This window comes from Salvelinus alpinus, chromosome 31 (genome assembly GCF_045679555.1).
Source record: "Salvelinus alpinus chromosome 31, SLU_Salpinus.1, whole genome shotgun sequence".
NCBI lineage: Eukaryota > Metazoa > Chordata > Actinopteri > Salmoniformes > Salmonidae > Salvelinus > Salvelinus alpinus.
This window is the reverse complement of record NC_092116.1, coordinates 885,630-912,432: the sequence shown is the minus strand read 5'-3', so window position 1 is coordinate 912,432 and position 26,803 is coordinate 885,630. Positions and strand designations below refer to the sequence as shown.

General features: G+C 43.5%; 1 protein-coding gene across 3 annotated transcripts; it reads right to left on the bottom strand.

Annotated features, from left to right (window-relative positions):
- Positions 1-25,519, bottom strand: LOC139561878 (uncharacterized). 3 transcript variants are annotated; one of them, XM_071379255.1, is made up of 9 exons: positions 25,379-25,519; positions 22,797-22,906; positions 19,350-19,434; positions 15,140-15,335; positions 14,782-14,850; positions 13,639-14,675; positions 12,593-13,416; positions 10,338-10,514; positions 1-5,650 (listed from the first exon to the last, which is right to left on the bottom strand). In XM_071379255.1, exons 1-9 carry the CDS (start codon positions 25,474-25,476, stop codon positions 5,400-5,402), a joined length of 2,847 nt encoding a protein of 948 aa, XP_071235356.1. In that variant the 5' UTR covers positions 25,477-25,519; the 3' UTR covers positions 1-5,399. The 3 variants fall into 3 exon arrangements, with proteins under 3 accessions (XP_071235356.1, XP_071235357.1, XP_071235358.1); XM_071379256.1 differs by lacking the exon at positions 14,782-14,850; XM_071379257.1 differs by lacking the exon at positions 22,797-22,906 and having other exon boundaries at positions 25,379-25,504.
- Positions 25,520-26,803: the final 1,284 nt, after the last annotated feature.

Sequence of the window (26,803 nt, the reverse complement as noted above, 5' to 3'; positions counted from 1 at the left end):
AATGTGATACACTTTAATAAGTAGTATTTACATTATGTACACCAAAGCACAATAAGACCTTAATAACCCCTACTATGTCCAATTTCATTGTTGATTAGTACACATTTACATTTGTTACGAATAAGACCATATGATAGTTGAAAAAAACAACAACAAAAAACACATGATAAACAATTTGAACAATGAGTGCCATGTTTCATACTAGTTTGACTTAGACCGGGGTACAAAGGTACATGTGAACAAGTTCACTGGTGCATCACGGTCCAATACTTTGATCAATACAGTTGACCATGAAAGCAATGGTTGGGGTACAAGCCAGTCAGTTATCGATATCAAACACAAAAACTTTACAGTTCATAGGTGTCCCAGTCCATATGACATGTAGGCTAATTCTAGGGTGGATCTTATGGGTTAAAACCATAATGTTTCTTCTTCCATCTTTGTAAAGACAAAATAACATTCACGTTTCATCTTCAGCTTTCAATGGAGGTGGATGCTAGACTTCCAAACATTCTCCGATCCTGAACTCGCTCACATTGAAATTGAGTCTTTAAAACTCGGATACTCTTCCACACTTCTAGAACCGATGATTCCCAATCCAGGGCCCGTATCCATAAAGTGTCAGAGTAGAAAATTGGTCTTAAGTACCGAAAATAGAGACATTTTACTCCTACTCTTATGGGGTCGTTCCATATAATCTCAATCACTTTCTGACTCCATCCCTTTTGATTGGAATGAAACCCTCAATACAAGCTTGCCCATTGTAGAAGGACAGAAAGTGATTTTTGGGACCTGAATGACAAAACATTCTGGAGATAGAGGTGCTCAAAGTTGACCCATTTTGCATACCCGACCATGAAAACATCTATGTCATCACTGAAAAAGATAAATGGTTGAACTTGAAAGCTTATAAAAAGGGTTGTCAAACTAATTATTTGTTTAAACATATTTTGAGAAATTATGTTTTTACCTTTATGTTAAAGGTAAAAAAATACCTTTGTATTAAATTATTAGTTTGACACTTTCTGACCACTAATACCATGGGCAAGCATGTATGGAAGGCTGTATACATCTTTCAGGTAGTAACTTGATAAATGCCATTTCAAATTCAATTGTGTACCAGCTAAATGGCAGTGAACTGAAGGGATAGGTCCATTCTATGAGTCATGGTTATGATTGAAATTACACCCACCCTGTATTCATGAGATGATGTGTCTCAACCGATTTAGTGCACAACACAAACACTCAGACTATGTAACATAGGAGGGTCTAAGCTACATGTGAAAATGGAAAAAATTAGTTTACAAATTATTTGAAAATTGACATTAAAGGATAAGTTTACCCAAAATACAGAAACTCCCAAGTGATTCCATACATTCAAACTAGTTCAGTGGAGTTTGCCCTCTCCCCAGCTCACTCGGCGGAGAAGTGAAGACAGCGTAACATACAGTGGGGAGAACAAGTATTTGAAACACTGCTGATTTTGCAGGTTTTCCTACTTACAAAGCATGTAGAGGTCTGTCATTTTTATCATTGGTACACTTCAACTGTGAGACGGAATCTAAAACAAAAATCCAGAAAATCACATTGTATGATATTTAAGTAATTCATTTGCATTTTATTGCATGACATAAGTATTTGACACATCAGAAAAGCAGAACTTAATATTTGGTACAGAAACCTTTGTTTGCAATTACAGAGATCATATGTTCCTGTAGTTCTTGACCAGGTTTGCACACACTGCAGCAGGGATTTTGGCCCACTCCTCCATACAGACCTTCTCCAGATCCTTCAGGTTTCGGGGATGTCGCTGGGCAATACAGACTTTCAGCTCCTTCCAAAGATTTTCTATTGGGTTCAGGTTTTGTTTTAGATTCCGTCTCTCACAGTTGAAGTGTACCTATGATAAAAAATTACAGACCTCTACATGCTTTGTAAGTAGGAAAACCTGCAAAATCGGCAGTGTATCAAATACTTGTTCTCCCCACTGTATTAGTTATACAATGTAAACAGCAATCTACAAATATGTATGACGACAAAATAATCGCTAGTGATGAAGAAAACAAGTGAAGGAGAGGGGGTGGGTCGATGGTGTCGTCTAACAGTATTTATTTGAGCCCGAGTATTCGGACAAAGAATTAAGGCAAATTGACCTTCAGATGGTCACCGCCGCTCTAACCACTGAGACCGTAGCAGTAGCCGGACCACAGCCCCAACCCACCCAGAGAATCAACACAGACTGGCGGTGCAGTTGTGGCAATTGCGCTCCAATGCCGTGAATGAGAAATGTTTGTGCTGCAGAGAATGAGAATACGGGTCTACAATTCGTACAGTAATGGAGTAATGTAATGAGGAACAGTTCGTTTGCTTTTGCGACCTGATGGGTTCTGACTTCTAAACTTGAAAATACGAAATATTCTTATTCATATCACAGAGGGAGAGGGGAATGTAGAACGTATACATTCTGTCAGAATGTTTTATTGTTGGACATCAGGGATCCTATGGGGAGGAGTGAGGAGTTTGGGGCCGAGGTCAGGTCAGATGAAGTGAGGAAGAACGGATTTCACTAAGGTGCTGTCTAGCAACAGAGACGTAATTGGCTGTTCAGATGTGTAGGAGACTCAGCATAGGAGAAAGAGTTAAATAACAGTACTTGTGTGAATAGGTTGTCTTATGCAGCTGTTTGACCAAGTGGGTGAATAAACTTGGTTTGAGCTTTACTAAGCATCCGCGAGTTTTACTCGGTTCATTTAGAACCTAACAGACCACAGGGATTTTGCTGCCCATACACTCTGGTGTACTGGAAATGTTTTTCTGTATTCCAAAAAAACAAACGGGAAAGTTCCTCAATTTTGGGTAAGCTTCTCCTTTAACGCAAAAAAAATTGAAAAAATATATATATAGTGCCTTCGAAAAGTATTCAGAACCCTTGACTTTTTCCACATTTTGTTACTTTACAGCCCTAATAAAAAAAATATAAAATAAAATAAATTCCTCAACGTGTACACAATACCCCATAATGACGGCCAGAAGGAAGCCACTAGTCAGTAAAAATGCACATGACAGCATGCTTAGAGTTTGCCAAAAGGCACCTAAAGACTCTCAGACCATGAGAAACAAGATTCTGTTCTGATGAAACCAAGATCGAACTCTTTGGCCTGAATGCCAAGCGTCATGTCTAGAGGAAACCTGGCACCATCCCTACGGTGAAGCATGGTGGCAGCATCATGCTGATGGGATGTTTTTCAGCGCCAGGGACTTGGAGACTAGTCAGGATAGAGGGAAAGATGAGCAGAGCAAAGTACAGAGAGATCGCTCTGGAGCAGGTTTTCATCAACGCTCAAGACCACCTTCCAACAGGACAACGACCCTAAGCACACAGCCAAGACAACGCAGTAGTGGCTTCGGGACAAGTCTCTGAATGTCCTTGAGTGGCCCCGACAATCCCCATTCAACATGACAGGCTTGTAGAGTCATACCCAAGAAGACAACGCTGTAATCGCTGCCAAAGGTGCATCAACAAAGTACTGCGTAAAGGGTCTGAAAACGTATGTAAATGTCATAAGTATTAAGTAGTTTTTCTTTATAAACGTGCAAAAATTTTACAAACCTGTTTTGCTTTGTCATTATGGGGTATTGTGTGTAGATTGATGAAGGGGAAAAAAAGATTTAATCAATGTTAGAATAAGGCTGTAAACTTAACAAAATGTGTAAAAAGTCGAGGGGTCTGAATACTCTCCCGAATGCACTGTATATATACAGAACCAGTCAAATGTTGGGACACACCTACTCATTGAGAGAATACCAAGAGTGTGCAAAGCTGTCATCAAGGCAAAGGGTGACTACTTTGAAGAATATCAAATATATTTTGATTTGATTAACACTTCTTGGGTACTACATGATTCCAAATGTGTTATTTAATAGTTTTGATGTCTTCACTATTATTCTACAATGTAGAAAATAGTCAAAATAAATAAAAACCCTTGAATGAGTAGGTGTCCAAACTTTTGACTGGTACTGTGTGTGTGTACACACACACACACACACACACACACATATATATATATATATATATATATATATATATATATATATATATATATACACACATATATATATATATATATATATATATATATATATATATATATATATATATATATGTATATTGTAAAAAAATTATCAAATAGCTTGACAACCCTGTTTGAAAGCTTTCAAATGATATCAAACTCAACAGTTATATTTTTCAGTCATAAAGACATGGATGTCTTACGGTAGGGTGGGAAATGCAAAATGGGTCAACTTTGCGCAACTCTATCTCCTGAATGTTTTGGCATTCAGGTCCAAAAAGTCACTTTCAGACAACTTCTACCATGGACAAACATGTTTGGAAGGTTTCGTTCAAATCTAAAGGGGTGCAGGAAGTGAATTCATATGGAACGACCGTATGGGTAAAAATAAAAGCTTTGCATGAAGCCTCTTAGGTGATGAGTCGCACCTAAAATCGACATGGGGGGGGGGTCATAATACGCTACAGACGTTTGTGAGAAGACCAACTTTCGGGATGTCTCATGGCCTGACAAACACCGCTTTAGCTCTGCCACCTTTCACTGCAAATGTGGAAGGGCGACATTGTAGGATGCGGTGGATTGAGACACAGCCTATGCCAAAAACTGCTCCTTACCGAAAAGAAGAAAAAAAAGACCGAATTTGATGGGTATTTTTCTATTATGCTAATTAGATTTGAACAACAATCAGAATTGGTAAAAAATATATATATTTCGCATGCCAACATATTAGGCAAGAATTAAGAGAAGGCTGACCGTGTCGGGCAAAAATTATGTCAAACACTACACTATTGCAACATACAGTCACGTCTGAAGCGTGCTATAGAGTTCACAGCTGGCAATGCCTCATACGGATTAATCATTTGCAACAATGTCAAAAAGCGCCATCACTATCTTTCCTTTGGAGTACCTCAAACTGTTGTGATAACAAGATAAGACATTGAGTTTGTCGGAGCAGTGACTTAACATCCTAAAACCTACTCTGAGCTAGGAGTTCTTTTACAACAGGTTTTAACAGGATTCCTTGGGCCTTTTCTGAGACGCTTTGTGGATATGGCCCCGGGTTACAGGAGACATTTCAACTAATCTCAATTAGTTATCGTTTTGACTCTTGATTAAGTCAACACCGCATTACAAATATGGACTAATATTGAACTTCTAGTCCCAGGTACGAGTCTTTAAAATGAAGTCAGAGGTCAGGTTAATTCAGTAGAAAACCAGTAGACTGCACTTACGTCGCCAGGACCAGAAACAGGTCACTCCAGATCATAGCAGTCGGTTCTCGACCTCTTCCATCTCTCACTTCCTTTCTCTCTCTCTCCCCATCCCTATCTAACAGAGTGTGCCTCGTCCTGCACTCTCCTTCCGACCTTGTTTCTTCAGTAGCTGGATGCGGTTGTGGCAGTAAAACTTGATGGCCCTCCAGTCGCGCTGGTTGCTGACCAGAAGAGGGCAGAGGTGCAAGCAGCGCTCGCAGTCTGCCTTGGCTGGCACGCGCAGCTCCATGATGTTCCTCTTCAGGTGCGTCTCCACGGCGACTCGCTCCGCCTCCGACCAGGGCCGCTTCAGCACCCCACGCTTCCCTGGGAACACAGGACAGACTCATGTGTATCAATTACCCAATTCCAAATCCATCCCCACAGAGCACCGAACCCCTAATCGATACAGTGCCTTCAGCAAGTGTACACACCGCTTTACTTTTTCCACATTTTGTTGTGTTACAGACTGATTTTAAAATTGATTACAGCTAGATGTTTTGTCACTGGCCTAAATACAACACCGCATAATGTCAAAGCAGATATAATTATTATAATGTTTTCTTTTTTTAAGTTTACAAATTAATTACAAATTAAAAGCTGAAATGACTTGCGTTAATAAGTACTCAACCGCTTTGTTATGGCAAGCCTAAATAAGTTCAGGAGTAAAAATGTGTCTAACAAGTCACATAATAAGTTGAGTGGACTCAGTCTGTGTGCAGTAAAAAAAATAGAATCTTATTGGTCGCATACACATTTAGCAGATGTTATTGCAGGTGTAGCGATATGCTTGTGTTCCTATCTCCAACAGTGCAGGAATATCTAACAATACACACAAAAAAAATTATAACATCTATTCTAATAATAAATTATATATACAGTTGAAGTCTGAAGTTTACATACACCTTAGCCAAATACTTTTAAACTCAGTTCACAATTCCTGACATTAATCCTTGTAAAACGGTCGTTAAGACACTAACAGCTTACAGACGGTAGGCAATTAAGGTCACAGTTATGAAAACGTAGGACACTAAAGAGGCCTTTCTACTGATTCTGAAAAACACCTTAGGCACCTTAGGCATGCTGCAAGGAGGCATGAGGACTGCAGATGTGGCCAGGGCAATAAATTGCAATGTTCGTACTGTGAGACACCTAAGACAGAGCTACAGGGACAGGACGGACAGCTGATTGTCCTCGCAGTGGCAGACCACGTGTAACAACACCTGCACAGGATTGGTATATCCGAACATCACACCTGCGGGACAGGTACAGGAAGGCAACAACAACTGCCTGCAATAGGCTGAGAGAGGCTGGACTGAGGGCTTGTGGGCCTGTTGTAAGGCAGGTCCTCACCAATCATCACCGGCAACAACGTCGCCTATGGGCACAAACCCACCAAACGCTGGACCAGACAGGACTGGCAAAAAGTGCTCTTCACTGACGAGTCGCGGTTTTGTCTTACCAGGGGTGATGGTCGGATTCGCGTTTATCGTCGAAGGAATGAGCGTTACACCAAGGCCTGTACTCTGGAGAGGGATCGATTTGGAAGTGGAGGGTCCGTCATGGTCTGGGGCGGTTTGTCACAGCATCATCAGACTGAGCTTGTTATCATTGCAGGCAATCTCAACGCTGTGTGTTACAGGGAAGACATCCTCCTCCCTCATGTGGTACCTTTCCTGCAGGCTCATCTTGACCCTCCAGTACTTTGCATGATTTCCTGCAAGACAGGATTGTCAGTGTTCTGCCAGAAAAGAGCCCGGATCTTAAGCCCATTGAGCACGTCTGGGACCTGTTGGATCGGAGGATGAGGGCTAGGGCCATTCCCCCCATAAATGTCAGTGAGCTTGGTGGAAGAGTGGGGTAACATCTCACAGCAAGAACTGGCAAATCTGATGCAGTCCATGAGGAGGAGATGCACTGCAGTACTTAATGCAGTTAGTGGCCACACCAGATACTGACTGTTATTTTTGATTTTGACCCCCCCTTTGCTCATGGACACATTATTCAATTTCTGTTAGTCAGGTGTCTGTGGAACTTGTTCAGTTTATGTCTCAGTTGTTAAATCTTATCTTCATAAAAATATTTACACATGTTAAGTTTGCTGAAAATAAACAGTTAACAATGAGAGGTAATTTTTTTTTGCTGATATGTAATATACACACACATTCTGTCTTTGGGAAAGTATTCAGACCCCTTCACTTTTTTCACATATTGTAACGTTAGACTTATTCTAAAATGTAATTGTTCATTTTTGTCCCCTCAATCTACACACAATACACCATAATGACAAAGCCAAAAATGTTTTGTTAATATATTTATTATTTAAAAAAATGAAATATTACATAAGTATTCAGACCCTTTACTCAGTACTTTGTTGAAGCACCTTTGGCAGCGATTACAGCATCGAGTCTTCTTGGGTATGACGCTAAAGCTTGGCATATCTGTATTTGGGGAGTTTCTCCCATCCTTCTCTGCAGATCCTCTTAAGCTCTGTCATATTGGATGGGGAGCATTGCTGCACAGTATTTTCAGGTCTCTCCCGAGATGTTAGATCAGGTTCAAGTCTAGGCTCTGGCTGGGCGACTCAAGGCCATTCAGAGACTTGTCTCGAAGCCAGGGGTCGTTGTCCTGTTGGAAGGTGAAGCTGCGCCCCAGTTCGGAGGTCCTGAGCGCTCTGGAGCAGGTTTAAAATCAAGGATCGCTCTGTACTTTCCTCCATTCATCTTTTCCTCGATCCTGACAAGTCTCCCAGTCCCTGCCACTGAAAAACATTCCCACAGCATGATGCTGCCATGTTACCACCATTCTTCATTGTAGGGACAGTGCCAGGTTTCCTCCAGACGTGACGCTTGGCATTCAGGCCTAAGAGTTCAATCTTGGTTTCATCAGACCAGAGAATCTTATTTTTCATGGTCTGAGAGTCTTTAGGTGCCTTTAGGCAAACTACAAGCGGGCTGTCATGTACCTTTTACTGAGGAGTGGCTTCCGTCCGGTGGAGTGCTGCAGAGATGGTTGTCCTTCTGGAAGGTTCTCCCATCTCCACAGAGGAACTCTAGAGCTCTGACAGTGACCATCGGGGTCTTGGTCACCTACCGGACCAAAGCCCTTCTCCCCCAATTGCTCAGTTTGGCCGGGCGGATACAGGTGTGCCAAGCTTGTAAAGTCATACCCAAGAAGACGTAATGCTGTAATCGCTGCCAAAGGTGTTTCAACAAAGTATTGAGTAAAGGGTCTGAATACTTATGTAAATGTGATATTTCAGGCAAATTTGCAAAAAAAAAAAATATCTTTGTCATTATGGGGTATTGTGTTTAGATTGATGAAAAGAGGGGGAAAAACTATTTAATACATTTTAGAATAAAGGCTGTAACATAACAAAATGTGGAAAAAGTCAAGGGGTCTGAATACTTTCCGAATGCACTGTATGTTGGCATGCATAAAACAATTTATGGTTGTTTAAAGCTGAATTCTGACACTATTACTGTTATATCAACCCACTAGTCACTCCCATTTAACAACTAAATCGCTTTGGCACAGTCGGCCTCAAGTCACTTGACGATAATGTTGCAAACAATGCTGCATACCATGTTTGAAAGGTCTCTCATTTTCATCGAACACAATCAAAGTCAACATAAGTTCTAGATGCCTTCAATTGCCCAACTTAGTCATGCCCGACCTCTGCATTTTTTAAACAATGTGATATTGCGCTCCAATAATACAATGTAGGTAATACAATAAACCGATAGAAAATCATCTTTATTTGTTAGCTCATTTGTTATTAGGTATTTAGGCATATCATGTGAAATAAGCCTTGTGAAATTATTGTGAAGGGCACAAGAGACACTGTTGCATGTAGATAATTATATGATCAATCCATAAATTATCAAAATATTTTTTTAACAACTCCATAGAAATTGCTTGTGGCGCAGCAACCACTGATACCCTGCATTTTTCTATTATCAAGACAGCTGCTGGTAAATACTTGACTGGTTAGGGAAGCTCATGAGGTGTCCTAACTATCTGTCAAATGTGTGACTTCTGACTAAAGAGGTTCATGCATAGCTTTTATGATGAAAAATACTCAACGATCTATTGACGATAACGAGACGCCCTGGGGGGGAAAAACGATAACTATTACAAATTACTTTTCATTTTAGTGTACGAAAATGTGACCAGATGAGAATTCCATGTGCCATTTCATTTGACATGAAGCTACTTTTCAATTGTTTTGTCCAACCATAAGCATGCATGCAAAATATTTTATGCAATCCTCTCATTGGCAGAATTTACATCTTTCAGTTGCGTGGTCTGATTGATCTCACTTTCATGTAGGCTATTTTTGCTTTGATCACAATGTGCGCTGTTATTCATTAATCTGCGTTGCCGCTCTCGCACCACGGTCCTCAAATGAGAGTTGCAGTTAACTTTTTCAGATTGGAAAAACATGTGCCATTTGTTGAATATTAGGAGTAAAGTAATACTCGGAAAGCTCAAATTCTCCCCTTTTCAAGGAAACCACTGTTATTTCCCCCCTTGATGGTTATGATGGGGAGAAAATCAGAGCTGTAAATTGTTTAACCTGTAGCCAAGGCTTTATAGCCTATATGCTTAATTATGTCTGGCATTGGTTACCATCTGCCACAATATCAATGTTGCCAGCTAAGGTATAAGAGTTAGAAGTTAGAGGTTGCCTAAACATTCATTATTTACACTATTATGTGACTAAAATGGATGTGACTAAAACAAGACAAAAATTGTCCAGAGTTTTAGTCGACTGAAAACAAAAACTAACGAAGGATGAAATGACTAGAATGTGACTAAGATTTCTAGATTTGAAAAGATCGATAGGTGTTAAGGAAGTAATCGAGTCGCTTGTCGAGTCCCTTGTTGATCAAATTTGTCTGACGCTAGCACACAGTGGCTCACAAAAATAGGCTTTTGTTCAAAACAATTCACCAAAATATGCATTAATATATCAAGCATTGGGTAGGCCGAGAAATACAATGGTACATACCGGACTTGGGCTGGATGCTTCTCCTTTTGTGGGCACCAGGGAGCGGAGGGTTGACAGAGGGAGGGGGTCCTTTTTTCTTGCGGGGGGGTCGACCTGGTCGCTTCTTCACCACCTCCATCTTCTCTGCCTCCCCGTCGGAGTCAACTGAGAAGGAGTCTGCAGAGTTACCCACCATCACTGTTGAATAGGGATAGAAGAGGGAGAGGGCACATATGTCAACAGGAATATAACATACAACATGCTTTGTTCATTCACCAACACCTGCCTTTCAAACTCAGCAAAAAAAGAAATGTCCTCACTGTCAACTGCGTTCATTTTCATAGCAAGAGTCAACAACTGAGACATAAACTTTACAAGTTCCACAGACATGTGACTAACATAAATTGAATAATGTGTTCCTGAAATAAGGGAGGGTCAAAATCAAAAGTAACAGTCAGAATCTGGTGTGGCCACTAGCTGCATTAAGTACTGCAGTGCATCTCTTCCTCATGGACTGCACCAGATTTTCCAGTTATTGCTGTGAGATGTCACCCCACTCTTCCACAAAGACACCTGCAAGTTCCCAGACATTTCTGGGGGGAACGGCCCTAGCCCTCACCCTCCGATCCAACAGGTCCCAGACGTGCTCAATGGGATTGAGATCCGGGCTCTTCGCTGGCCATGGCAGAACACTGACATTCCTGTCTTGCAGGAAATCACGCAAAGAACGAGCAGTGTGGCTGGTGGTATTGACATGCAAGAGGGTAATATCAGGATGAGCCTGCAGGAAGGGTACCACATGAGGGAGGAGGAAGTCTTCCCTGTAACACACAGCGTTGAGATTGCCTGCAATGATAACAAGCTCAGTTCGATGATGCTGTGACACACCGCCCCAGACCATGACGGACCCTCCACCTCCAAATCAATCCCGCTCCAGAGTACAGCCCTCGGTGTAACGCTCATTGCTTCGACGATAAACGCGAATCCGACCATCACCCCTGATGAGACAAAACCGCGACTCGTCAGTGAGGAGCACTTTTTGCCAGTCCTGTCTGGTCCAGCGATGGTGGGTCCAGCCTCTCTCAGCCTATTGCGGACAGTCTGAGCACTGATGGAGGGATTATGCGTTCCTGGTGTAACTCGGGCAGTTGTTGTTGCCATCCTGTACCTGTCCCACAGGTGTGATGTTCGGATGTACCGATCTGTGCAGGTGTTATTACACGTGGTCTGCCACTGCGAAGACGATCAGCTGTCCGTCCTGTCTCCCTGTAGCGCCGTCTTAGGCGTCTCACAGTACGGACATTGCAATTTATTGCCCTGGCCACATCTGCAGTCCTCATGCGTCCTTGCAGCCTGCCTAAGGCACGTTCATGCAGATGAGCAGGGACCTTGGGCATCTTTTTTGGGGTGTTTTTCCAGAGTCAGTAGAAAGGCCTCTTTAGTGTCCTACGTTTTCATAACTGTGACCTTAATTGCCTACCGTCTGTAAGCTGTTAGTGCCTTAACAACCGTTCCACAGGTGCATGTTCATTAATTGTTTATGGGTCATTGAACAAGCATGGAAAACAGTGTTTAAACCCTTTACAATGAAGATCTGTGAAGTTATTTGGATTTTTACGAATTATCTTTGAAAGACAGGGTCCTGAAAAAGGGACATTTATTTTTTTGCTGAGTTTACAATGTAAAGGACTTGGAGACTCAGGGCAACGTTTTCCTCTGGAATTTACACACTTGTAATGAGCAAACAGTAACATATCACATAGTCCGTTAACAATGTCTGATAAGGACAGATTGTTTTACTGCAGGCAATGGAATCGCAAGGTGCAGTATTAAGAGCTCCCATCTATTTAAAATGATATGATTAGTTTGCTCACAGCTGTGTCATAGCGAGAGAAGAATTGCCCTTGTGTCGCCTCCCTCAGTGTAAAGCCTCCCGTATTACTGCTTTATTAACAACTTACAACAAGTAAACATACCCCTAGTGAGCATGACAAGCATACTCATGTTAAACAAAGCTATCAATTACTCTACTGCTGATCCATCTCAGAACCTCCTTGTTTCCTCCTCTCCTCCAACATCACAATGAGAGAAAATTGGGGAGATGAATAGTTCACACCTAAATGCAACTTTTATCTTGTATTCCCTTCTGAAGGTAACTGGTGCAAACCCTTCATGAACAGAAACGTAATTTTTTTAGGGATGGCGTTCTGTCATGAATTAGTAGTGAGTGCTAGTTTCGTCATACCAGAGCCGAGTTCCCGGCAGTGTCTCCTTACCATCCAGCTCCAGACAAATGTGCTGCAGGCTCATCCCTCTGAACAGCACGCCCTGCCGCTCCCCATAAAGCACCACCCTGCCCACATGTCCCATCAACGCAGGGTCTCGGCCTATCGTGGTGCAGCTCTGGGTTACGTGGTACTCCCGCTGCAGGAAGTCTTCCAGGCGCTTGCCAGCCGCCCCGCCCGGCAGGCCTTGCCCCTCACCTTCCTCCAGGAGCAGTAACTGGGTAAGGATGGCCACCTGCCGGCGCACTCGCGTTTGGGTCAGCACTCCGGGGTTCTTGGCGCCGCTGGCACGTGCCAGGTTGCGCAGCAGGTCGGTGCCCCGGAGCGGCGTGGCGGGCGAGTGGAAGGGCCGGGAGAAGACGTAGGGGCTGTGGGGGTCCACGCCCACATTGGCAGAGGTCTGAAGGAGCAGCTCCATGCAGGGCTCGCAGTGCGGGGGCAGGATGAGGGGCTGGATACGCCCCCGCTTACCCAGCACACCTGCCCGGGGGAGGTGGCAAAGTACCTGGCGCTCGAAGGGGGAGAGGATGGCCTCTAGGCCAGTGGGGGGGTCGTTGGCCAAGTTAGCCTGGGTCGGGCTCGGTGTGGTGGTGCGGTTGTGGTAGTCCTGGGTGGTGAGCTTGGCCACTTCGCACTCACGGTGCCGGTTGTAGAGGATAAGTAGCGCCAGGCTGGAGTGGCAAAGTAGGCGCCAGGCCTCGGCCGAACTGGAGGAGCGAGATAGGGACAAGAAGGAAGAGTGCTGCTGCCGGCGGAGGAAGAGCACCAGGCAGGAGAGGGAGGATAGGAGAGGGGGCATGTGATGTCTGTGAGAGCTAGAAAAAGGAGAGAGGCAGAGAGAGGGAGAGAGAGAAAGTAAAAACAATAACATGTCAAAAAGTAATATTTTTACTTTATCTTTATCACAATAATAATGATAGAATTGCAGAATATGCTGTCATTTCTCAAGCAGTTTTGATTCAGAACTTCATATTTCACATTTCAGTTAGGCCCGACTTTCTCCCCAATGCAGCAGAACCATATTATCCATCACATACCTAGCCATCTCGGCACTCTTATTCTCAGGACTCTCCCCTTCCCCAGCTCCACACAGCTCCAGCTCCTCACCCGGCTCTTCTTCCTCCGGCTCGGGGGTAGAACGTGGAGGTATCTCTTCCTCCTTGCTTCTGAAGCACTCCTCTGTTTTCTGCTGCTCCTCCTTTGCTCTCTTCGGCCTGCGGCCCCTCCTGGCTGGTGTGGGCAGACTTTTAACCGGTGCCACTGCAGGGGCGAAGCATTGCTTTGGCGTCTGCACCGATAAGTTGGAGCCTTTCTTGGCCACGGCCGACTGCGCAGACAGTGAGAGCGAAAAGGAGACCGCCCCCGAGGAACTTCGAGTGGCCGGCGCATCCCTCGCTCTCTCCCTGGAGAAAGGAGGGGGAGGGAGAGGGGCAGTAGCGGAGGATGAGGAGGGCTGGGGGGAGGCGAAGGTGTGGCCATGAGAGGAGGCGGTGGAGGAGGAGTGAGGATGGGAGGAGGTAGAGGAGGAGTGTGTGTGGCGTGTGGCTAGATCCATGGCCGCCCTGACCTTTGGCTGGTTGGCATGGTGTTTCTCCAGGTGGCGCGCCAGCGAACGGTAGTGGCGGCCGCAGTAGGAACAGTGCTGCCGTCGGCTGACCGTAGCCCCACTGGAGCTACCAATGTTTATGTTGATGTTGTTGTTGATATTGGTGGTGGGGGGCGCCAGGGTCGTGGCGAGCTGAGACTGGGTCTGGGCCGGGGAGGCGGCCAGTTGGGAGGACGACAACGAGCAGGGGTGGCCGGGTCCCGCCCTAGGGTTAGCGGCGCTGTTCTTCTTGGTGGTGACCGTGACAGCTATCTTGCGCTTCTTTCGGCGACGGAGCATACGGCCCCTCAGCTCCTCCATCTCTTCTTCTTCATCGTCATCATCATCGTCGTCGTCTTCCTCCTCATCTTCTTCTCGGTCCGAGTCGCTGGGCTCAGAGTGGGTGAGCGGGGAGGAGGAAGGGGAGAGGGACCAGGAGGGGGTGAGGTAGTCAGAGAGAGACAGAGGGTGGGGGCCGGGCTCTTCCTCCTTTTCGGAGACAAACCCCAAAACAAGACAAAAGAGACTTTGTAAATACCCTCTGTAACCAATAGATTAAATGAACTTGAGGTAGGGTCACGACCGTTTTGATTACCTTCTTAATGTTATTGTCTGGGTTAAAGCTGCAGTCAAACCCTCGCGAAGACACAGAGCTATGGAATCCCTAGAATATTCATAACACAACCAACAGGCTTCAATATGGATTCAGAGCATTATTATCTGAGTGCCACAACAGTTACACTGGGCATTGCAATGTTTTTTCTTAGAACAAGGAGACAACATGAATGCAACTAGTAATGCCTACAGATGAACAACGTCAATTTTGATGTGTATAAGGTTGCTGTTAGTCAGACGTCATGACCTCTAACAACTCATTCCCCAAGTATATTTAAGAATGGACGAAATGGGATTGTGATGAGGAAAGCTGGTGATGTTATCAGCAAGTCAATCACCATGGTGTTCTCTCCCCAGTCCGTCAGGCTGTAGTCCACCGTGATCTCCTCCCCTTTGGCGATGTCGTGGATCGCTATAACGACCAGTCGCACCTGGCTTCCACAGTGCACCTCTCGGATTCTGCAGTTAGGCGGGGGGTGGAAGAGCACTGGCCCCCGGACCCCACTCGCCCCCTCCTCACCCAGCTCCGACACGCTGTACGGAGAAACACAGTAACGTTACATACCATCCACTCACCATTGGATTGGTCGTCACCAAGCCCGGTCCCGGAGAGATACACGGTGTGCTGCCTTTTGCTCTATTCTAGCGCTGACACACCGGATTTCACTGATCAAGGTCTTGGTGAGGTGTGGGCTATTCTACGGTAACGGATTTGCGCTTTGACTCAGTTGTTTTTACTTAAAAAAATGTATGCCAAACAAAAAATATTGATTTCAAAAGTTGAACAAACCATACAATGCTATGCAAAAGGACTAATTGTGACAATTTCCATTGAACATTTTTCTAAAACGAATTTAGTGGAAGGATTGTGCAGATGCAAACTTTGATCATGGAATTTAATGTAAAATCTCCCTCAGGTTTATGCGACCACATTTCCAAAAACTCCTAATTATCTGCTCCAAATTAAAATTCAAAGATGTAAGCTATTTTTTGGATCCCCATTAGCTGCTGCCAAGGCACCACATCAATACATATCCACAGCACAAAATGTACAATACCACCATACAACAATATTAAAACGTACAGCGTGTGGGCTAGCGTGTGTGTATCCTGTGCTGTACTCAGTACTGTAGTCTATCCGAACATCTCACTCCAAAATCATGGGCATTAATATGGAGCCGGTCCCTCCTTTGATGCTATAACAGCCTCCGCTCTTCTGGGAAGGCTTGCCACTAGATGTTGGAACATTTCTGCGGGGACTTGCTTCCATTCAAGCACAAGAGCATTAGTGAGGTCAGGCACAAATGTTGGGCAAATAGGCCTGGCTCGCAGTCGGCGTTCCAATTCATCTATAGGTGTTTGAAGGGGTTGAGGTCAGGGCTCTGTGCAGGCCAGTCAAGATCTTCCACACCGATCACGACAAACCATTTCTGTACTGACCTTGCTATGTGCATGAGGGCAGTGTCATGCTGAAACAGGAAAGGGCCTTCCCCAAACTGTTGCCACGAAGTTGGAAGCACAGAATCATGTAGAATGTCATTGTATGCTGTGGCGTTAAGATTTTCATTCACTGGAACGAAGGGGCCTAGCCTGAACCATAGACAAACAGCCCCAGACCATTATTCCTCCTCCACCAAACTTTACATATGGCACTATACATTCGGACAAGTAGCGTTCTCCTGGCATCAGCCAAACCCAGAGTCGTTTGTCGGACTGCTGGATGGTGAAGCATAATTCATCACTCCAGAGAATTTCCACCCTTTCCAGAGTCCAATGGCGGCGAGCTTTACACCACTCCAGCCAACGCTTGGCATTGCGCATGATCTTAGGCTTGTGTACGGATGCTCGGCCATGGAAAAAAACAATTTCATGAAGCTCCATACAAACAGTTTTTGTGGTGACATTGCTTCCAGAGGCAGTGTGGAACTCAGTAGTGAGTTTTGCAACCGAAAACAACATTATTTACGCGCTACGCGCTTCAGCACTCACCGGTCTCGTTCTATGAGCTTGTGTGGCATACCACTTCGCGGCTGAAGACGTTGTTGCTCCGAGCCATTTCCACTTCACAATAACAGCACTTACAGTTGACTGGGGCAGCTCTAGCAGGGCAGAAATTTTGCAAACTGACTTGTTGGAAAGGTGGCATCCTATGACGGTGCCACATTGAAAGTCACTGAGCTCTTCAGTATGGCCATTCTACTGCAAATGTGTGTCTATGGAGATTGCATGGCTGTGTGCTCTATTTTATAATCTTTCAATAAGCAAAAATATTGGATATATTATTGAAGCTGGTGTACAAAACCGAAAGTAAAAGATGCAAAAATGTAACAACGCGATGCCTAGAAATAGCGCGCATAGAAAATATCTACAGCATCTTAGACCTGCTATCAATGAGAACAACAGATCTTTTACTCACATTTCTATGTGAATTTGGTTGGGTGGCCAAAAAATTACATTTTGCAGAGTTAATCCCTTTTTAATTCAGGCTGTAACACAAAATGCAGAAAAAGTAAAGGAGTGTGAATAATGTCAGTAGGCTACAGTAGCCTATGCTTCGGAGGTGGGAGGAGCAGGTAGCCTACACGGACAGAAAGATTTTCAGCTGGCAGGCAGACACTGGAATACGTTTGTGTGACAGATTGAGGGCTTTGCATAGGTGCCTTGTAATGTTTTTTTGTGGGACTGAAAAAAAAGAGTCCCTAAACGTAAAATAACGTTATTAACCAGTTCCCATGCTTTTAAAATAACAGTTCACTTTCGTTCCCGGTTCTGTTCCTAAAAACCAACCCCTGGTTATGTGTAACCCAGGTATGCCTACTAGGCTAGGTGTACTGTGTAGCCTAGGCCTACTTATGTATGTGTTTATGTTTGTTAATGTTTTTACCAATTATTTGTACTGAACAAAATTATAAGACACAACATGTAGTGTTGTTGCCGTGTTTCATGAAGCCGAAAAAAAAGTCACCAAAAACGTTCCATACACACAAAAAGCTTCTCTCAAATGTTGTGCACAATTTTGATACATCCCTGTTAGTGAAAATTTCTCCTTTGCCAAAATAATCCATCTATCTGAGGTTTAGCATATGAAGTAGCTGATTAAATAGCATGATCATTACACAGGTGTACCTTCTGCTGGGGACAATAAAAGGCCAAATATGCAGTTGTGTCACAACACAATGTTAAAGATGTCTCAAGTTGAGAGAGCGTGCAATTGGCATGCTGACTCCAGGAATGTCAACCATCGCTATTACCAGAGAATTTAATGTTCCTTTCTCTACCATTAGCCGAAGTAGAGAACTTTGGCAGTACCTCCAACCAGCCTCACAACTGCAGACAACGTGTAACCACTCCAGCCCAGGACCTCCAATTCCGGCTTCTTCACCAGCGGGTTCGCCTGAGGCCAGCCACCCGGACAGCTGATGAAACTGTGGGTTTGCACAACCGAAGGATTTCTGCATAAACTGTCAGAAACCGTCTCAGGCAAGCTCTTCTGCGTGCTCGTCATCCTCACCAGGATCTTGATCTGACTGCAGTACAGCGTCGTAACCGACTTCAGTGGGCAAATGCTCACCTTCGATGGCCACTGGCACGCTGAAGAAGTGTGAACACAGTGCCCCATTGTGGCGGTGAGGTTATAGTATGTGCAGGCATAAGCTACGGGCAATGAATACAATAGCATTTTATTGATGGCAACTGAATGCACAGAGATACAGTGACAAGATCCTGAGGCCCATTGTCACGCCATTCACCCACCGCCATCACCTGATGTTTCAGCATGATAATGCATGGCTCGTGTCGAAAGGATCTGTACACAACTCCTGGAAGCTGAAAATGTCCCAGTTCTTCCATGGCCTGCATACTCACCAGACATGTCACCCATTGAGCATGTGTGGTATGCTCTGGATTGACATGTAAAACAGTGTGTTGCAGTTCACGCCAATATTCAGCAACTATGCAGTCATTGAAGAGGAGTGGAACAAAACTCCACAATCAACAGCCTGATCAACACTTTCCGAAGGAGATGTGTCGCGCTGACTGAGGCAAATGGTGGTCACACCAGATACTGACCGGTTTTCTGATCCACGCCCCTACTTTTATTTTATTTTTTATATCTGTGACCAACAGATGCATATTTGTATTCCCAGTCATGTGAAATCCATAGATTATGGCCTAATAAATGTAATTTCCTTATATGAACTGTAAACTCAGTAAAATCTTTGAAATTGTTGCATGTTGCCTTTATATGTAGAAGGACCAAAATTAGGTTTTCAAACTGTGTAATACTCATGATTTTAAATGCATTATCCACATGTGGTTGTTTCTGGGGTTTTTTTTATTATCAAATAAATCAAAACCAAAAATGCAACTACAAAAACAATGTGATTGCATCAATATTTCATTGAGCGATTTCTAGATAAGACCAGAAACATTTAATTTATTTCTCATCAAGCATGATATCCTCTACCTCTCATTATCAGACATTGGCTGTATGTTTCAGAAGAACACATTTTTTAAAGTGTAATTGAGTAATCCTATTGTCTCTCTCACCAGAGCTGGGAGGGGTCAGCAAGGTAGTAAGGGCTTCCGGGTGGAGGCAGTCTGTCCTCCGCTCCCTCTGGGTACTGCCCACCACCTAGGAGAGTTACACACAGGTAAGAACAACAGCACACATTTAACCCAATGTATACAGTGCCTTGCGAAAGTATTCACCCCCTGGCATTTATCCTATTTTGTTTCCTTACAACCTGGAATTAAAATTGATTTTTGGGGGGTTTGTGTCATTTGACTTAGAAGATGCTAAATATGTTTTATTGTGAAACAAACAAGAAATAAGACAAACAAACAGAAAACTTCAGTGTGCATAACTATTCACCCCCCCCAAAATCAATACTTTGCAGAGGCACCTTTTGCAGCAATTACAGTTGCATGTCTCTTGGGGTATGTCTCTATAAGCTTGGCACATCTAGCCACTGGGATTGTTGCCCATTCTTCAAGGCAAAACTGCTCCAGCTCCTTCAAGCTGGATGGGTTCCGCTGGTGTACAGCAATCTTTAAATCATACCACAGATTCTCAATTGGATTGAGGTCTGGGCTTTGCCTAAGCCATTCCAAGACATTTAAATGTTTTCCCTTAAACAACTCGAGTGTTGCTTTAGCAGTATGCTTAGGGTCATTGTCCTGCTGGTAGGTGAACCTCTGTCCCAGTCTCAAATCTCGAGAAGACTGAAACAGGTTTCCCTCAAGAATTTCCCTGTATTTAGCACCATCCATCCTTCCTTCAATACTGACCAGTTTCCCAGTCCTTGCCGATGAAAAACATCCCCACAGCATGATGCTGCCACCACCATGCTTCACTGTGGGGATAGTGTTCCCGGGGTGATGAGTGGTGTTGGGTTTGCGCCAGAAATAGTGGTTTCCTTGATGGCCAAAAAGCTCAATTTTAGTCTCATCTGACCAGAGTACCTTCTTCCATATGTTTGGGGAGTCTCCCAAACGCCTTTTGGCGAACACCAAACGTGTTTGCTTACTTTTTCTTTAAGCAATCGCTTTTTTCGGGCCACTCTTCCGTAAAACCCAGCTCTGTGGACCTTTGGACAGATACACCAATCTTCGCTGTGGAGCTTTGCAGCTCCTTCAGGGTTATCTTTGGTCTCTTTATTGCCTTTCTGATTAATGCCCTCCTTGCCTGGCACGTGAGTTTTGGTGGGTGGCCCTCTCTTGGCAGGTTGTGGTGCCATATTCTATCCATTTGTTAATAATGGATTTAATGGTGCTCCGTGGGATGTTCAACATTTAGGAGATTTTTTTATAACACAACCCTGATCTGTACTTCTCCACAACTTTGTCCCTGACATGATTGGAGCTCCTTGGTCTTCATGGTGCCGCTTGGTGTTACAGACTCTGGGGCCTTTCAGAACAGGTGTATCATGTGACAGATCATGTGACACTTAAATAAAGTCCACCTGTGTGCAATCTAACTAATTATGTGACTTCTGAAGGTAATAGGTTGCACCGGATCTTATTTAGGGACTTCATAGCCAAGGGGGTGAATACACATGCATGTACCACTTTTCCGTTTTTTATTTTAGATAAGTTATTTTTTTCATTTCACCAATATGTCCATAATATGTAATATTATAATATCTCCATTACATGCCCATAATATGTAATATTATAATATGTCCATTACATGAAATCCAAATAAAAAATCTATTTAAATTACAGGTTGTAATGCAACAAAATATGAAAAACGCCACGGGAGATGAATACTTTTGCAAGGCACTGTACTTACACATACATTTTTGCTCACCCATCTACACACAACACCCCATAATGACAAAGTGAAAACATGTTAAGACATTTTTGCACATTCATTGAAAATGAAATATAGAAATATGTAATGTACCTAAGCATTGACACGCAGAGTCAGTACTTTGTAAAACCACCTTTGGCAGTGATTACAGCCATGAGTCTTTCTGGGTAAGTCTCAATTATTATTATTTTTTATTTAAATGTAACCTTTATTTAACTAGGCAAGTCAGTTAATAAGAATTTGTTCTTTACAATGACGGCCAACCCGGCCGACGCTGGGCCAATTGTGCACCGCCCTACGGGACTCCCAATCACAGCCGGATGTGATACAGTCTGGATTCGAACTAGGGACTGTAGTGACGTCTCTTGCACTGAGATGCACTGCTTTACACCGCTATGCCACTCGGGAGCCCCCTCTAAGAGCGTTCCACACCTGGATTTTGCAACATTTGGCAATTGATCTATTCAAAATTCTTTAAGCTCTGTCAAATTGGTTGTTGAAAATTGCTAGACAACCATTGTTCAGGTCTTGCCATAGATTTCCAAGTAGATTTAAGTCAAAACTGTAACTGTGCCACTCAGGAACATTCACTGTCTTTTTTGGTAAGAAACTCCAGTGTAGATTTGGCCTTATGTTTAAGGTTATTGTCTTGCTGAAAGGAACCAGGTTTTCCTCTAGGATATTGTCTGTGCTGAGCTCCATTCCGTTTGTTTTAATCCTGAAAAACTCCCAAGTCCTTAACGATTACAAGCATACCCATAACGTGATGTATCCATCACTATGCTTGAAAATATGGGGAGTGGTACTCAGTAATGTGTTGTATTGGATTTGCCCCAAACAAAACACTTTGTATTCAGGACAAAAAGTTAAATTGCTTTGACACATTTTTTGCAGTATTACAGTAGAGCCTTGTTGTAAACAGGATGCATGTTTAGGAATATGTTTATTCTGTACAGGCTTCCTTCTATTCACTCTGTCAATTAGGTTAGTATTGCGGAGTAACTACAAAGTTGATGCATCCTCAGTTTTTCTCCCATCACAGCCATTAAACACCAACTGTTTTAAAGCCACCAATGGCCTGATGGTGAAATCCCTGAGTGGTTTCCTTCCTCTCCGGAAACTGAGTTAGGAAGGACGCCTGTATCTTTGTAGTGATTGGGTGTATTGATACCATCCAAAGTGTAATTAATAACTTCACCATGCTAATTAATAACTTCACCATGCTCAAAGGGATATTCAATGTCTGCTTTCTTTTAACCATCTATCAATAGGTGCCCTCCTTTGCAAAGCCTTGGAAAACCTCCCAGGTCTTTTTGGTTGAATCTGTGTTTGAAATTCACTGCAACACTAAGGGACCTTACAGAGAATTATGTGTGGGCTACAGAGATGAGGTAGTCATTCAAAAATCATGTTAAACACTATTGTTGCAACTTGTGACTTGTTAAGCAAATTTCTACTCCTGAACTTATTTAGGCTTGTCATAACATAGGGGTTGAATACAGCTTTACATTTTTTTATGAGTTTGTAAAAACTTCAAAAACATAATTCCAGTTTGACATTATGGGGTACTGTGTGTAGGCCAGTAACAAAGTCATACTGTAATACAACATTTAGAAAAAGTCCAGGGGTGTGAATACTTTCTGACGGCACGTGATAGGGTGTCTGTCTGTGCGTGTGTTTACCCGGACTGTAGCTGTGTTCAGACAGACTTTCCTCCTCTTCATCCTCGGTCACGTAGGCCCGGTCACACACCTTCACAGGTGTACCCTTCCTTTTTCTCCCACACACCCGCCTACAAAACACACGCGGGGTTCCTTTAGCCCTTGTCCATGACTCTCAGTTCCATTACACATAAGAGTCATAGGACAAAGGAGTCTTCTGTACGTGGGAGTTTTGTTAAGTGCCCAAACGCTCAGTCTGAATAGTAACATGCATCGCTTGCGGTACAGGTTTTGGGAGCATAAGGACCGTATCTTTCATATCAGCGAGAAATAATACATAAATAAAAAGGTTGCATTGATACACACCTTTATAGGGTTATCGTTCCCACGTGGCCATATCGCCATTACAGCGAGTGTTGACGGCAGACAGATGGAAGACAGAGGGACTACCTGTGCTAATTAGCTATGTAGCATGCACCGAACACCTGTGTGTAACGGAAGAAGGTCACCAGAAACATACTGTTGAACACAACTGTGATAAAGCCGTATAAAACAGTGTATATTTTGCATTTGTGAAATTACTTTGATGTGATATAAAAGGGGCTTTATGTTTCTAGAAACTGTATCGCAATTTATAATCCATTCACGTTTAGCTTGAGTATTTGGCTGCCAGAGAAAGTCTACCTCTGAAGATATCGTATAAGGTCCTTGGACCTTAAGGAGTAACGGCAGGCTCCTTAAGAGTACATCTTGGGCTAGGGTTCCCTTCAGATTAAGAACATTTCAGATTAAAAATGTACTGCATAGAGCAGACAGATTTATGTTGTGCATGACAATAATTACATTTCTAGATAGAGGTAGCGTTCTCCTGGCATCCGAACAAACCCAGATTCTTCCGTCGGACTGCCAGATGGTGAAGCGGGATTCATCACTCCAGAGAACGCGTCTCCACTGCTCCAGAGTCCAATGGCTGCGAGCTTTACACCACTCCAGCCGACACATGGCATTGCGCATGGTGATCTGAGGCCTGTGTGCGGCTTCTTGGCCATGGAAAACCATTTAATGAAACTCCCAACGAAAAGTTATTGTGCTGATGTTTCTTCCAGAAGCAGTTTGGAACTCGGTAGTAAGTGTTGCAACCGAGGACAGATGATTTTTATGCGCTACATGCTTAAGCGGTCCCGTACTCTGAGCTTGTGCGGCCTACCACTTCACGGCTGAGCCGTTGTTGCTCCTAGACATTCTACTTCCCAATAACAGCCCTTACAGTTGACCGGGGCAGCTCTAGCAGGACAGAAATTGTATTAACTGTCTTGTTGGAAAGGTGGAATCCTATGACGGTGCCACATTGAAAGTGACTGAGCTCCTCAGTACCGGCCATTCTACTGCCAATGTTTGTCTATGGAGATTGCATGGCTGTGTGCTCGATTTAATACACCTGTCAGCAACAGGTGAAGCTGAAATTTCCGAATCCACTAATTTGAAGGGGTGTTCACATACTTTTGGCCATGTAAAATAACTTGCATTTACATCTACCACATTCTGAATAGGCAATTTCTTGCTATCAAACAACCCCAAGAAAGGTCTACAGCCACTCGTAGTAAGTCATTTTCTACTACCGTATTGAATAATTTAATCACAACAATGTTATTCTAATATTGTTTCTAAAGTTAAATTCAAAACGGCAGTGAAATAGATATGGCATTAACAATTGGGGTGACATAGACAGATGTTAAAATTATACTGATACTATCAACAAATTGAATCAAATCCATAAATAATCTAAATAATCTGATAAAGACACAAAATAATAGCTTTATAAAATAAACATTTGACAAACCCTAATAGCAAACCTATATAAAATGCGCCCCACTCCACACACACCTGAGATAACTTTGTATCCCTCATTCGCTCTCTCTGATACAGTAGACCACAAGTCAGTCAGATCATCAACACAGTGAAAATGATGCCTGAATTTAACTGGGGCTTCCCCCCCCAACAACATCAGTTTGAATAAAGATGATCTAACTAGCTACCAAAACATCTGGTATGCAGGTGTGGTTTTAATGAAATATTCACAATTAACGAATTATCTATGAATAATGTATCTCGCTAGTTAGCAAACGTTAGTTATCAGAATCAAGTAAGGCATATCCTAAATGCAATTAAATCTAGATAGCTAGTCAGTTAGCGAAGACTACTGTTCTGCCGATATAACTAACGTAACGCGTTAGCTGGCCGGACAAGATAAAATGGCTAGCTAGTTGGCTGGCTGGCTATTGAAATAACAGACAGCGCATTACAGCTGGCTAACTACCAAACGAAAGAGCAAAATCATACGGCTTAATCGGCGTTAAGAGAAGTGGGTGACCGTAATTGTGGATGCTTGCACATACTAAACTAGTTAGTGATTCCGAAGCGAAAAAGCACTTTTGCTGTGTTTCATTTTTGTCAGCAGAATCATCACGCGGATGGAAGCCTGGAACTAAACAAACACACGTTCAGGCAGGGCTTGCGTTCTACTTCACTTTCGAACAAAGTAACGTTAGCAAGTGACCAGATACACAACAAAAATGTATTTCCCAATAAGCTATTTAGCTCACCCCCGGGGCTGCGGCGGTGGCGGCTTGCTCCCATCCCCGTCACTGTCGAGGGTCGGTGGCTCCCGGTAGTCAAAAGGCGACCGTACGTTCTCCGCCATTAGGACTGCTCTCCTACCCGTCCTCGCGCTCCGGTAGATTGCCCAACGCGCATGTGCGAGTATGCAGAGGTTTATATATGGCAAAATGGGGGTAGAATAGCACAAATACAATGGGTAGGCATGTACTTTTTGTTTGCCAATTTCTTTAATAAAAGGTCATACTGTCTTGAATCTATGGATATAGCAGCCCATAGCCTAATTTCGTCTGTCAAACAGGTAGACCTACCTCATTTCTTAAATAGGAAGAAATAGGCTCCAACACAAGCCCTTTTGTTGTTCGTAAGTCTAATGAAAATGAAGACTGTTGAAATGAATTATGCCTACTTTCAGCACCATGAGCTGGTTACTATGGGACGTCAATAAATTCCCAATAATTAAATTATTGATTTGTTATACTGATGTAAAGCCTTGTCAATTCGTAATCACATCCCTTCTTTTTGTTGGGTTAATATTTAAGAAAATAAAATGGATTCGATAATGCTAGAGAAAAAGCTGTAAAATACCCAGAAAAGACTTGAATCCGATACATATGGGGATATGTTTCATTTCTTTGGTTGAGCTACAACCCTCTATAGTTGAGGAGACAAAACATTGGCTTTGCTTGGGAAGTAATCTTATTCTGTCACTTTCATTTGATTGAGCTTTCACTTTGATTCATAAACTTAGATTTCCAGGTCATATTTACATTTGGGCTTTGTAGTCAGACCACCACAACTGACGAGTTCCATATTGCTGGGGGCTAGCTGAGAACAAGGAAGAACGCCAGCAGCTTTAAGTCTCAACCCTTCCTCTTCACTGATTTGTGCATGACATAGAGCCTGAGTCCAACATTCCATTCAACGTTTAACTGGTACTGGTGCATAAATACATTGACCAGAGTGTGAGCAGTTCCTCAAGCTCCTGAGTGGTTTCTCAGGCAGGGCAGGCCCCAAGTTGACAAGCAAGATTGGCACGGTAAAGCTTAGGCCAGCTGTTACTCTCCTTTCACAGAAGGAGTACCTCGTATGGGGGAAGTTGCCAAACTGTGCTCGTGTTTCACCTGGGAGCACTGTCATTGTTAGGCCCACCTCCGCATCCTCAGCCCTTAAGGACATTCTGTTAGGGAAAGACCTAACACCCATGTGGGGAGATCGCTGGGTCCCAAAGAAAGTCCTGAACGCATCACTGAACCCGGTCACACTGTGCCACAACGCCAAGCTAGTGGATGTCTCTCCTTGCCTAGCAGTGGAGAACCTGCCCGTCACTCAAGGGTTGCAAAGTCAGTGTGACACCCCAAGTCCTGCCATTTGTAAATTGTAAATTTACAGCAATTTGTTAGTGTAATCGA

Coding starts and splice junctions, on each gene's coding strand:
- LOC139561878 (XM_071379255.1), bottom strand. CDS start 25,476: ATGGCGGAGAACGTACGGTCGCCTTTTGACTACCGGGAGCCACCGACC. Junction 22,907..25,378: donor CCACCGCCGCAGCCCCGGGG/GTGAGCTAAATA, acceptor TGTGTTTTGTAG/GCGGGTGTGTGGGAGAAAAA. Junction 13,417..13,638: donor AAGAGTGCCGAGATGGCTAG/GTATGTGATGGA, acceptor TCCTTTTTCTAG/CTCTCACAGACATCACATGC.